Here is a 12,333-nt window from a genome sequence, read left to right on the forward strand (position 1 = left end):
GTTTTTTTTAAATATTTGTATTTTCCGCGCCATCCCTTAATGAAGAAATGGTTAATTGCGTATGGGATGTGGGTCAGACAGCCTCCATTAACTTCAATGGAGGCCGTATGCGTGGAGTACATAGCAAAATAGATCATGCTGTGATCTTTCCTCCACTCGCAGAATAAGCCATTTGTATCCGCAAGTGAAAAAACTATTTTACATGCCTTTCAATGCGTACGATTTGCTGCGGATCCTCTGCGCAGATTCCGCTATAGGAATCCGCCGGTGTGAAGCCGGCCAAAGCTCCAGCATTCATCTCAGGAAGGCTAGTATTCAGTGAGAGCGGACTGTAGCCAGACAGGTATCTGTGAAACGCTATGTACTTTGTGTTTGGGAAGTAACACCCATAAAGGGTGAAAAGCAGTGAGTATAAGTGAGCGCAGGACTTCTGACCCGCTGGGGATTTCTTGCTGACATCGTAAGAACATTCTCGTCTTCTCATGTGTTTTAAATGAATTTGTCTTTTAACGGGAGCTGTAATTGGGTCTTTAGAGATGGAGGAGACTACTGTAATCTTAGATTTTGTCACACTTGCGTGTGTCCCCGTTCTGTGGTGTAAATGGAATCTGATCACATTCTAATCTCCTGGGTCTCTCAGGGAAAATGTCTCTGTCTTTGTACTGCGCATAATGACTCTGAGTGTTTTTGTTGTCACTTCGGGTATAGTATTACACATTGTGAGACAGTCAGGGATCATTGATTTCAGAGGAGCTCCTTTTACTTGTGCTATTTAATCTGCGAAGCTAAATCGCTGTCAGATGGATAGCATTTTACTGGATGAGAACCATGCATCTTGTCTGCGACCGCTCCTACATGTTATCTCCACTAAGGCCTTTTCAGAGGTTGACTGCGTTCTTGAAGCTGTATATGCACATGCGCTAGCGATATTGATCAATCTTTTCTGCAATTTTTTCTTATGCATTTTGCATAAAAAACGCACAACTTCCATCAGATTTACTTGCCCTTCTCACAAACGTGAAAAAAATCACAAGTTGCTGCAATTGTAGGATGATAGAAAACTGCATCACACTCAGATGCAAATTGCATGGCACGTGACTGCAGTGCCTTTTTTTCGCTCTCCCATAGGAAATAATGGGCAATTCTTGAACAAGAATCTCCTAAAAATAGGACATGCTGCTATTTTTCAGTTTGAGAGAAAAACTGCTCATGTCTATAAACCCATTGGCTACTTTTCCCATCCGAGTTTTGTCCATATCGCAATCGAACAGAACTCCCAAGGGAATATTGTCCATGTAAATACAGCATTCCTTGTATAAAGTGTAGTTACCCAACACACACTTCTTCAGTTTGCACTCACCCCACCACACAGCAATGCCAGCCATGAAAGGTCCCATTGAGGATTGTCCTCCAGCTTCTAACAGACCCAAAAGGCATTTAAATTGGGTTACTTCCATGTTTCCTCTTTTTATTTACTGCTTTGTTGGTATAATTGTTAAAGGGTGATTCCGGTGAAAACGCCTTTTTCCATCCCTGGACCCCTTACCTGATTGCCTGTCACAGTGTAGACCTCTATTAATATTACAATCACAGTGCAGCCTCCTGTCTAGTGCTTATCACACATCATCTTGATGTTGAGATTTGTCCCTGCTTTCTCTTTCACTATTCTGTGCTGTCCATCCAGCATGACACCACATGACTAGCTAGAGTTTATACCATCTCTGCCTGCTGGCAGGACATTGCAATTATCACTATTCTGTATATTCACCTAAGTAAGCTACAGACCATAAGCAGTTTAGGTAAATTGTAGTGTTTGCTCTGAATTGGAGATATAGATGGTTTCAAGATGATCTCTAGCTACAGATGTAGCATTGCTGCTACCTCCTGAATAGCTGCTTTGCAGAATTGAATCTGGATGGGCATGTATAATTCAGTATTTAATTCCAGACATAGATGATTGTTATGGGATGGGTCTAGTAATGTCCTTCTGCTAAGTGCTGCACGTAAGATTGACAGTTCTGTTTTGTTGACAGGTATTACAGAATAATGCAAAGTATCAAGTTGTCCCTAAAAAATTAACTATAGGAAAACGACTGGCACAATGCCTCCATCCAGCATTGCCAGGGGGCGTCCACAGGAAAGCTCTAGAAACCTACGAAATTATTTTCAAAATCATTGGACCAAAGCGCCTGGCAAAAGATCTTTTTCTGTACAGGTAATGGTCTATTGCATGTACACTGAAATGTTGAGGGCACTTGAAACAAATCGTAAGATTCTCCATGAAATGCATCCATATGTTACATTGGCCTTCTTTCTTTTTAGTGCCGGCCTTTTTCCGCTACTGACAAATGCTGCAATGTCTGTGAAACCAGTATTACTTAGTCTCTATGAAATGTATTACCTACCTCTGGGCAAGACCTTAAAACCTGGCCTGCAAGGACTGCTCACTGGTATTCTTCCTGGCTTGGAGGAGGGATCGGAATATTATGACAGGTAAGACGCTTTCCAGGTATGTTTACCCTATGCTCCGGTAAAGCTCCTGGCTAAAGATAAGCGAGCGTACTCGTTAAGGCAAATTACTCGAGCGTGTATCGCCATTTTCGAGTACATTCCTGCTCGTCTGAAAAGATTCGGGAGCCAGCGGGGATGAGCGGTGAGTTGCGGGTGGGAGCTGGGGGGGGGGGGGGGAGAGATCTCCCACACCCCCCGTTTTCCCCCCGCTCTCCCCCGCCGGTCCCCAAGCAGGCATGTACTCAAAAATGGCGATACTCGCTCGAGTAATTTTCCCTAACGAGTACGCTCGCTCATCTCTACTCCTGGCGCATTTTGTACACTAATCCATAGTGCCTTCCCCATTCCCATGACAGTCCTTCAGGACTGCAGATTGCAGACATGGAGTGAAAGGAGTCCATGAAAAAGGCTGTCTTCTACAGCATTGTGTCTTTAGAATAGTGGCTGCACAGAAAATCACGTGGCTGTGCGCTCATATAAGTACATACAATGGACGCAATGTCACTCATGCCCAAAATGTCCTAGCTATTAAGAGGCTTATACTGTGTTTCCCTGAAAATAAGCCTAGCCCAATTTTTCAGGATTTTCGGTAAGGCTTGAAATATAAGCCCTACCTAAAAAAAAAAAAAAAAAATGCCCTAGCTGTGTTACATAAAATACATTACCTAGCAGGCTCGGTCTCGATCCCTTCCACTGCTCTCCGGAGCTCTGGCTGGCTTACTGCAGTCCTTGGCCGCCCATTGAGCACCTCATTGATTGGCTGAGCAGTGTGGAGGCAGGTTTTATGAATTGGCTTAACCGCGTATTGATTGGCTAATTCATAAATCTCGCCTCCACAATGCGATTGGCTGTGCTTGGTTCTCGAGCGCTGCTCAGCCAATGAATGTAGCACTGGATGTACCAATCACAGCCATCACATTGGTACATGGAGTGCTGCATTGATTGGTTCTCAAACACTGCTCATCCAATCAGAGCCATCGCTTTCTGGAGGCGGGATTTATGAATCCCATAACCAGGAAGCAATCTTTTGCGGGTGGCCGAGTACTACAGGAAGCCTGCCGGAGCTCCGGAGGGCAGCAGGAGGGACACCAACAGAGCCTGCTAGGTAAGTATAATAAGACCTAGTGCCTCTTTTGGGGCAAAAAATAATGTAAGACAGGGTCTTATTTTCGGGGAAACACTGTATTTGTCTCTTCATGCTACATAGTGATTGTGCCTAGATTGGAACTGCATTTCTTTTATTCAATTCTCCTTTTATAACTAGGACGAAAATATCTTAGGTCAAACATATTTAGGGATTAACGGAGATAAAGCTCCACTATATTTGTAAGCTGGGAAGTGTTTGTTGGTGTGATGGGATAATTGATCACTAACCTTCTTATTCTGGTTTCCATCTTTAGAACAAACACCCTTCTGGAAAAGGTGGCCTCGGCTGTGGAGCAGTCTGCCTTCTATAGCGCTCTGTGGGGCAGTCTACTCACCAGCCCTTCTGTACGCCTGCCTGGTATCACCTATGTCCTTTCCCACCTGAATAGGAAACTGTCAATGGAAGACCAACTCTATATCATTGGAAGTGACATTGAATTAATGGTGAGGACTGCGCAGTATAATAGAGCTTTACAAAACCAGTTTACCTCCCTGTTGTGTTTTTGAATCAGGATCAGGCAGTTGGATTCCAGAGGTGGTTGGCAGGGGGGCATTGGGAGAGGCAGCCGTTGGCCAACAAGACAGATAAATAGGCTGTCTTCACATGCCATTTTATAGTCCGGCTTGTGGAAGACATTCAGTATTTTACACCATAAACATTTGTATTTATTTCATAGTAATCACATTATTGTACATACAGTATATTGAATTTTAAGTAGATTAACATCCTAGTGTAATTCATCACAATATCAGTGTTAGGTTTTTCCAATTATCTTTTGGAATGACTAGGTTGGAGTCATTTATTGCAATGTTGGTGGTGTGTAACGCTGTGCATGGGCTGTTTTATTTTCTCCATGCATTTTAATGAGCCCTTTGCTCTCCGCCATCCATGTTCATCACTGTCACATGACCCTAGTCATTGATTCACCTTCTTCTCCATTCATTGCCGACCAGCGCTTCTTGATCAGACCTGGAAGATCTCACCACATTTTGGGAAGCTTTTTTTGGTATTTGTTTGCAGAGCTGAATTCTTATGTTCTGTTTTTTAATTTTTAAACCCACAATTATTTCTGAAATTTCTGACCTCAGCATAATAAGATGCATCGTATGTTTCATGTCTTATGGTTGGTCTTAGAGTGCAGAAATCAGGAAATAGGGAAATATCTGTCAGCGACCTGGTACTTCTATTACCACAAACAAATAAGATGTGCCCCCCTGCAATAAAATGTTTGTTTTTTTTCTGGTATTAACACTGAATATCTGTCCGGTGGTTAAGTGATAAATGTTAAAGAGTAACTAAAATTTTAACTTTTCTCCCTAATTTGCATGCTTTGTTAGGGAATATGGGCAACTTTTTGGCTATAAAGTTAACACAACTAAAGCTGAGGCACGCCCACTTAGCCTTTCAGACACCCTTTTAACTCAGTCAAATCCAATTTCCCATATCAGTAGCAGGATACTTCCATGGCTTATTTGGGAACTAGGCTGACTAATTCCTATTCGTTATATCACGCTAACTTCCCCTTTTTGGATAAAGATATGCATTGTCTGTTTGATACGTGGAAGAGACTTCCGCTCTTCTTTTTTTGGCTGAATCTCCACTCTTGAAGTAACCATAATGGCCAAAGTTCTATGTTTATTTGAGACTCATTCTGTCCCAGTTCCCCTTTGTGATTTGGAAGCGGCGATGCTACACTTTATATGGCTTGGAAAATGCCATAGGGTAGCTAAATCAGTAGAGATACTGGAGGTCTACTAGTTCCTAATCTGCTATGTTACTACTGGACATCCCAATTTAGGAGAATTACAGCTGGGTTGTCCCTCCTATAATACACCAGATGGATGGAAATAGGATGGGTCAGTGCTAACCATAATTTTTCTAATTTCCTTCTCCAGAAGAACCCTTATGACCCTCCACCTAGTGCGCTCCTGGCCCTATGGCCTTACTGCGAGCCATTTGGAAAAATCTGTGTGCAGAGCTTTTCTCTGATATCTCCCAACTCCCCCTACTTTTAATTCCATCCGTGGTTTCCTGATAGTCTTTCACAATCTCAAAGTCTTGGTTTCAAAACTCTACTTACTTTGCAGATATTGTCAGCTTTAAATCCGTTTATAGACCTACAAGTGAAACATCATTTGCCCTCCCAAAGCCAGTTCTACTTCCTCCCAGATTAGTCATTTTTGGTGGCATCGTTGTGTCTCCTTATACATTGTTCAGTAATCTATTACCTCTGTAGATTTAATACCTCCACACAAGATCTGTCGGCTATTTACCGTATTCCCATAAGCTCTCCCCTAGAGTCTATTACTAGGCAATCATATATGGCAAAATGGGAAGAGTACTTCTCGAGGATTTGTCTTATGATGTGTGGAGACTCCCTTGGAAGCAGGCTGCTAAAACTTCCCTATGTGTTGTCAATAAGGAGAATCAGTATAAATTGCACTTTCATTGGTATTACACATCGGAACTTCTCCATAAGCTTAACCCTACCATTTCACCGACATGCTGGAGGTGTGAAAGGTCCACCGGGACCATATTTTATCTTTTCTGGCATTGCTTTCTACTACAATCTTTTTGGAGGGAAGTTTGTCAAGTTGTTTATCAACTTTTAGGACATGATATACCATTATCACATAAAGCTTGCTTACTCACTGTTTTTCCTCTTAGGCTACCAAAAACTCCACTGAGTTATTGCATATCTTGACAGCAATATGCTGTTTAATAGCAGTCTTCCTCTCCATCTAAACTTGATCTTTAGGCTAGACTGAAGGAAGTCAGGAATTTAGAGTGCCACTGTGCTCTCAACAAGAATAAAGTTCATTAATTTGCTGCTGTCTGGCACTTGTAGGAGACCTACTGGATAATTCACACAATGTAAAGATTTCCCCCTTTGGGTCTTGTTTCATCATGGCTTTTCCCCTTCTTTTTCTCTTTATTTTAGCTTAGGTGTTTAAACCATACATGGTGATATTTTATATATTGTGTTACTCTTTGTTTTTATATTGCAAACAATCACTGAAAATGGCCATATACTTACTGACACAGGGGGCCAACATGTGCACCAACCTCAGCGTGCAGGCTGCCAAACTACCAAATGAGGGAGCCAATTACACCTGTGGAGGACACCAATGAGACAGCCACTCATACAACCTCCTATATATAGAGGGGGTTGGCTGCTTGGTGTATACTCCTGCAGAGAGTAGATACGAAGTGTTAGACCATCCTGGCTCCCTCATTTGGCAGTATGTTTGCCGTCCTGTGTCAGTAAGTATATGGCAGTTTTCAGTGATTGTTTGTTTTTATATTTCCCTTTCTGTGTTACTATTATTATATTGCACACTCCATGTTGGGTATCTGCCCGCCTTTTCCTCATTACACTTGATAAAATTTGAAATGTTATCATAAATCAATAGTACAAGCAAAATATAAGAAACTTTGTAAAATGTCTCACTAGAGAAATAGCTTTTTTTCTGCACTTATGAGCCATTTCTTGCCTTTCTCCCTCCTTCACTGATCACTCATTGTAAATTTACTGATAATGTCTGTACACAGAAGTCTATCCACAGACAGATCAGATGACAGCTGCAACCTATAGACATCTATGGGAAGCAAAGAAGTATCTGATAAGTGGAAAAATAAACCTTTTTCTCCGATAAGATATATTACAAAGTTTCTTATATTTGTTTGTACTATTGCTTTATGACAAAAAGTTCCAAGTTTAAGTATTCTTTAAAGGTGTTTTCCCACTGCTTTAAATTGCTTCACAACCACTCTGTCCTTCCTGGTTGCTGCTCACCAGGACATGTGACTGCTGCAGCCAATCATTGGCTATAGAAGGTCATTGCTGTGGCCAGTGATTGGCTGCAATAGTCACATGTCCTGATCAACAGCAACCAGAAAGGACAGAGAGGACAGAGTGCTTGTGAAGAAAGTTTAAGTCCTGGGAAAAACCCTTTAATACTAGGAAAACCCAGGACGAGTCAATTCCAGCTCCTACTTTTTTTCAGAGGCCAGGGCTATATAGTGACTTTGACCGTGACACAGGTCTCCTGGCTAAAGATCGCATTGTAGACTTGCGATCTCCTAATCTAATAAAAGTAACTGTGGATCATATTGTGACTTGCAAGTAGCTGCAACCCACAGTTCACAAAAATTCCGTACTTGCTGGATTTTTATTTCTTTTTGTGATTTCTGGGTCGGAGCTACTTGTGAGTTGCGGTGTGACCCACATTGACTTAGTATGCAAGTGGTAGTTGGTAGAATGCCTCGAAGTGCTCTTCACAAGGAGAAACTATATCCTCCTGACCTTCATTGACTTCTATTACATTAGGAGATTGCCATCGATTGCCGCATGGCCAAAGTCGCCATGTAGGCCTAAGCCCTAAACCATGAAATGTTTTGAAGTAGTTGGATACTTTTTGTTTTTCTTCTAACATTCTTCCTTTAATTTTGTTCCTAGGTGGAGGCAGTGAGCACCTCCGTGCAGGACTCCAGCGTGCTGGTCCAGAGGAGCACATTAGATCTTATCCTGTTTTGTTTCCCCTTCCACATGAGTCAGGTATTGAACCTAAAATCGGTTTAGATCCTTCATTTAATTACATAACACTGGTAAAAATTAATTGTGTATAGTGAGCATTTACTAGGGAAGGAAGAGGCTCCCCTAGAGGCTGGACAGACGTCTGTCTGGGATGATTTAGTGAATCCTGCACTAAGCATGGGGTTGGACCGGATGACCCTGGTGGTCACTTCCAACTCTACCATTCTAGGATTCACTGCTGAATTACTTTTTAATTGCATTGTTTCCTACTCCCCATTCCAAATATGTGTTTGGTAACAGAAGTTGTAGTACAGTTGGGGCTTACGTTCAGTAAGAGGGCCAGCGGTGCACATTCATTTATTCCATAAACTTTTCCAATCCCGAATCCCATGGAGGAGAAGATTACCAACCAGATGCAATGCTGAAGTAGTAAACAACTCCATATCACCAATTAACATATCTGCTGAATTCTATCACTAACCAATCCACTGTTGCCCTATATGATGCAGAAATGTTAAAAGTACATCTACACTGTTCATCTCGCAGGCTCTCTTATGGTTCCTCTATACTAGGCTTCTTTCTCCTAGATCTTTAAATCTGCTTACTCCATATGCCCTTGAGCAATTTCCACACGTAAAGGGTAGTCTATGACTCTGTAGTATAGGTTAAAGCCTTTAAGCCAATTTCTGTGCCAGTACATCAGGATCTTATTGTGAAAAATGTCTAATGTAGAAGTTGTGTTTTTCAAATACTTACTGTGTTACAGTTAACATTAAAGTTCCATCTCATGTTTCACTCCTAAATCTTAGAGAATCTCCTACCAGTCAGAAATCTTTAAATCCAAGTTTCTCAACCTTCTTCTACTGGGACATCGTCTTCTATAACATGGTTCACTGTAACACAGCATTGATTGTAGTCCACGCCAACATTAGGCTCTGTTGAGATCCCAACCTACATGCTACCATAATGGGCATAAAGGTGTTGTCTGGGTGCAACAGAGTTTTTAACCATAAAAACAAATCACTGAAAGCAATAAAACTAGCAGTACTTGCCCATGCTCCGCCTCGGGGATCCGATCCTGCGGTCCTCCTGGTGTTTCTTTTGAGTATTGAAACCATCTGACTGCTGCAGCCAATCAGAGGCAACAGCAGTCGGGTACTGTTCTCCGCTCATATACTGGGAGCCATGATGCCAACAGAATGGCACCTGATGGCCACAGAGGTTAATTGGTTTTCATTTTCAGACAAACACTAGCAGGACTGCGGATCTATAGCGCTGGATCGTCAGGACTGAGGACATGTTGCATGGGTCACGCAGCGTTCTGCAGCTGTGGAGCTGCCGATGGCCTGGCATACTGCCGCGTATGGCAATGAGATTGTACTGCGCATGGCGGTGTATCTCACGAACACGGTCAGGCGCAGTCCACCAGTCTATTTTTGTTTGTTTAGATTTCCCGCAACATTTATATTTCCCACCAGCGGCTCACTGGCTTGTCGTCTGCTTCTTGCTCAGCGCTACACCTCCTATGGGAAGCGCTAAGTGGGGGTCTTTTTCACAGAATGACAAGCCAGTGAGTGCTAAGAAGCTTTTTTAACCTGACCGAAAAGTCAGCTTAAACAACTGCAAACGACAAGTGAATGATTATTGCTCACTTTTTTCTCATTAGAACAAATTTTGAGGACTAATCGTTGGTTTTTAATTAGGCTGTGTTTACTGTGCTTGTCAGGTTTTCGTCAGGGTTTCTGTATTTTTGATGGTAAGAATAGCAATGATGGCGTGGATTATGCTTTTCTTGCTGTCCATAGATTCTAGAGGCCCTGATGGAATGTGTGAACATGGCGTTATTACTGTGCTTGACTATAAAATATAGACCTGTAAGTGATCCTACTTGTCTCTGTTTTCTTTGCCCCCCTTCACCAGGCGACCCGTCCTGACATGGTTCGTATTTTGTCGGCTTCTCTACATGTGGTCTTGCGGAGAGATATGTCATTGAATCGAAGGCTTTATGCCTGGCTGCTAGGTGAGCTGGTGGATGGCTTATAATATATTATGCAGGGAAGGAGCAGTAAGTCATGGCTGTTAACCCTTTACTTATCTAGGATCATTACTTAATGGATTGTTATTAAATCTATTAAGCTTCTCTATTCAGTAGTAAAGCCCCATTTACACCAGCAGATGATCGCTCAAAAATCGCTCAAAGGACAGTTTGAGTGACGGCTTTGAGCGATCATTTTGTATAAACTATTAAGTAGCTACTCAGCTACTTAAATACCATTTAGGTGTGCAAATTAAGCCTTTAGATGAATGCACTTAAGGCCCATTTACATGAGCAGATAATCCCTCAAAGATCGCTCAAACGACAGTGTGAGCAACAGCTTTGAGCGATTGTTTTGCAAAAAAAATAATTGGTATTCAAATAGCTACTCAGCTACTTAAATACCAATTATGTATGTAAATGAAGCCTTCCTGAGCACAGGATAATAGCCCGAGGCTATTATCTGCGCTCAGATCCTTTGTTCTCCCCCGGGAAACAATGCTATCAGAACTCCCCCGTGGAGAACGACTGATAAAAGTGATTGTTAAAATCAAGTGAGCTTGATTTTACGAATCAGCAAAAAGTGCCCGAAATGCGGGTGCCCTGCTCCCATTTACACGCACCGATTATCGCTAAAACGATCGCTGATTAGCAAATTTTTAGCGATAATCGTCCAGTGTAAATGGGCCTTTAATAGCCCAAGGGCTCTTATCTGCACTCAGATCCTTTGTTCTCCACGGAGAAACAATGCTATCAGCACTCCCCGTGGAGAACTGCTGATAAGGCTGACTGACGATTTTTAGGTTAGCTTGAATTTAATGATCAACTAACAGTGCCCGAAAAGCAGACGATGGCCGCGCATTTACACGCACTGATTATCTCTAAAACAATCGCTGATTAGCGTTTTTTAGCGATCATTGGCTGGTGTAAATGGGCCTTAAGAAGCTGATTGGTGCAAAGCGATTAAGGGAACACAATAACATAGTAGTATACTGTAAACATTAGAGGTTAGCAGCTTCTTAGTAACTGGCAGTGTCATGGAGGGAAACCAGTGGGAAACGTATTTCCAATCGGACATGCACATCAATCCCAAGTCTCCCATCAATCTCCTGTCAATGTCCATGGAGAGCAGCGGCCGATAAGTGGCCGCCACACACCTCTGGTGTTGCTGATTTACAAGGAGAAAAAAAGGTAGAACGCAGGAGATCCTCTAGTGGGAGTTCTTATCATAGACTTTTGGATATTCCAAAGGTATAAGATAGCGTTGTGCGACCAGCTAAACGCGTAATTGTGGCCAGTTAATAGGGGTAGGGCTTATTCATGTTCTTGTGCCGTCTGTGTGTCCTACAGGTCAGACATGAACCCATAATAGCCAAAAAGAATATTCATATATGTGCTTTTTTTTTCACTTCACACAAATGAACCATTCATACAAGAAAAAAACCAAATCACAACAATTTTCTTTACAAGCACAACATGAGCTTGCTCTTGTGAATAAGCCCCTATTCTCACCTAGTAATGTAATGGCATGATCTCTGGGACCCCTCACTCATTATGGGAATGATAGGGATGTAGTGGTGATTTATTGCTGCATCTCCTTCTAATTTTCCCTTTTACAGCAGTGTTCCCGTCTACACAGCCATACTAGGAACTGCACCCGACCCCATTCAGAATCAGAGTGGCCGCGGAGGTCAGCCCCCACCGATCATAAAGTGGTGGCATATCCTTGTGACATGCCGTCACTTTACAAGATTGGAGTAACCTTTTTACATTATGATGCCACGTTTAATGACCCAACAACCACTTAATTAATATCCCAGGTGATTTATAACTGACCATGTTAATCTCCCCAAGTGAAATATCTGTCTTGTATAACCTCAAGCATTGTTATCCTCATTATTATTGACTAGTTTAAATGGGTGTTTAATCCTCTATTCTCTCCCAAAGTACAACCGTTAGTGATAAATTTCTTGACTTGTCTTTGAGGATATGCCACACTTCTTACTGCTCACCATTGGTAATGAGTGTTGGATGACTATTTTGGAAGCTGTATAAGCCCTTTGCTAACGAATATTATTGTGTTCTCTTATGCTGTCACTCTGG

The 12,333-nt window shown here is 42.1% G+C and overlaps 1 protein-coding gene across 2 annotated transcripts in view; it reads left to right on the top strand.

Moving 5' to 3' along the window:
• The window catches only part of DOP1A (DOP1 leucine zipper like protein A), a 74,331-nt gene that overhangs the window by 12,874 nt on the left and 49,124 nt on the right, over positions 1-12,333 (top strand). For both annotated transcript variants that reach the window (XM_066604972.1, XM_066604977.1), the window contains exons 3-7: positions 2,034-2,215; positions 2,323-2,493; positions 3,912-4,101; positions 8,118-8,216; positions 10,116-10,215. In XM_066604972.1, the coding sequence (XP_066461069.1) occupies positions 2,034-2,215; positions 2,323-2,493; positions 3,912-4,101; positions 8,118-8,216; positions 10,116-10,215 (742 nt within the window). The remainder of the gene's footprint in view (positions 1-2,033; positions 2,216-2,322; positions 2,494-3,911; positions 4,102-8,117; positions 8,217-10,115; positions 10,216-12,333) is intronic.

This window comes from Eleutherodactylus coqui, chromosome 1, assembly GCF_035609145.1.
Source record: "Eleutherodactylus coqui strain aEleCoq1 chromosome 1, aEleCoq1.hap1, whole genome shotgun sequence".
Lineage (NCBI taxonomy): Eukaryota > Metazoa > Chordata > Amphibia > Anura > Eleutherodactylidae > Eleutherodactylus > Eleutherodactylus coqui.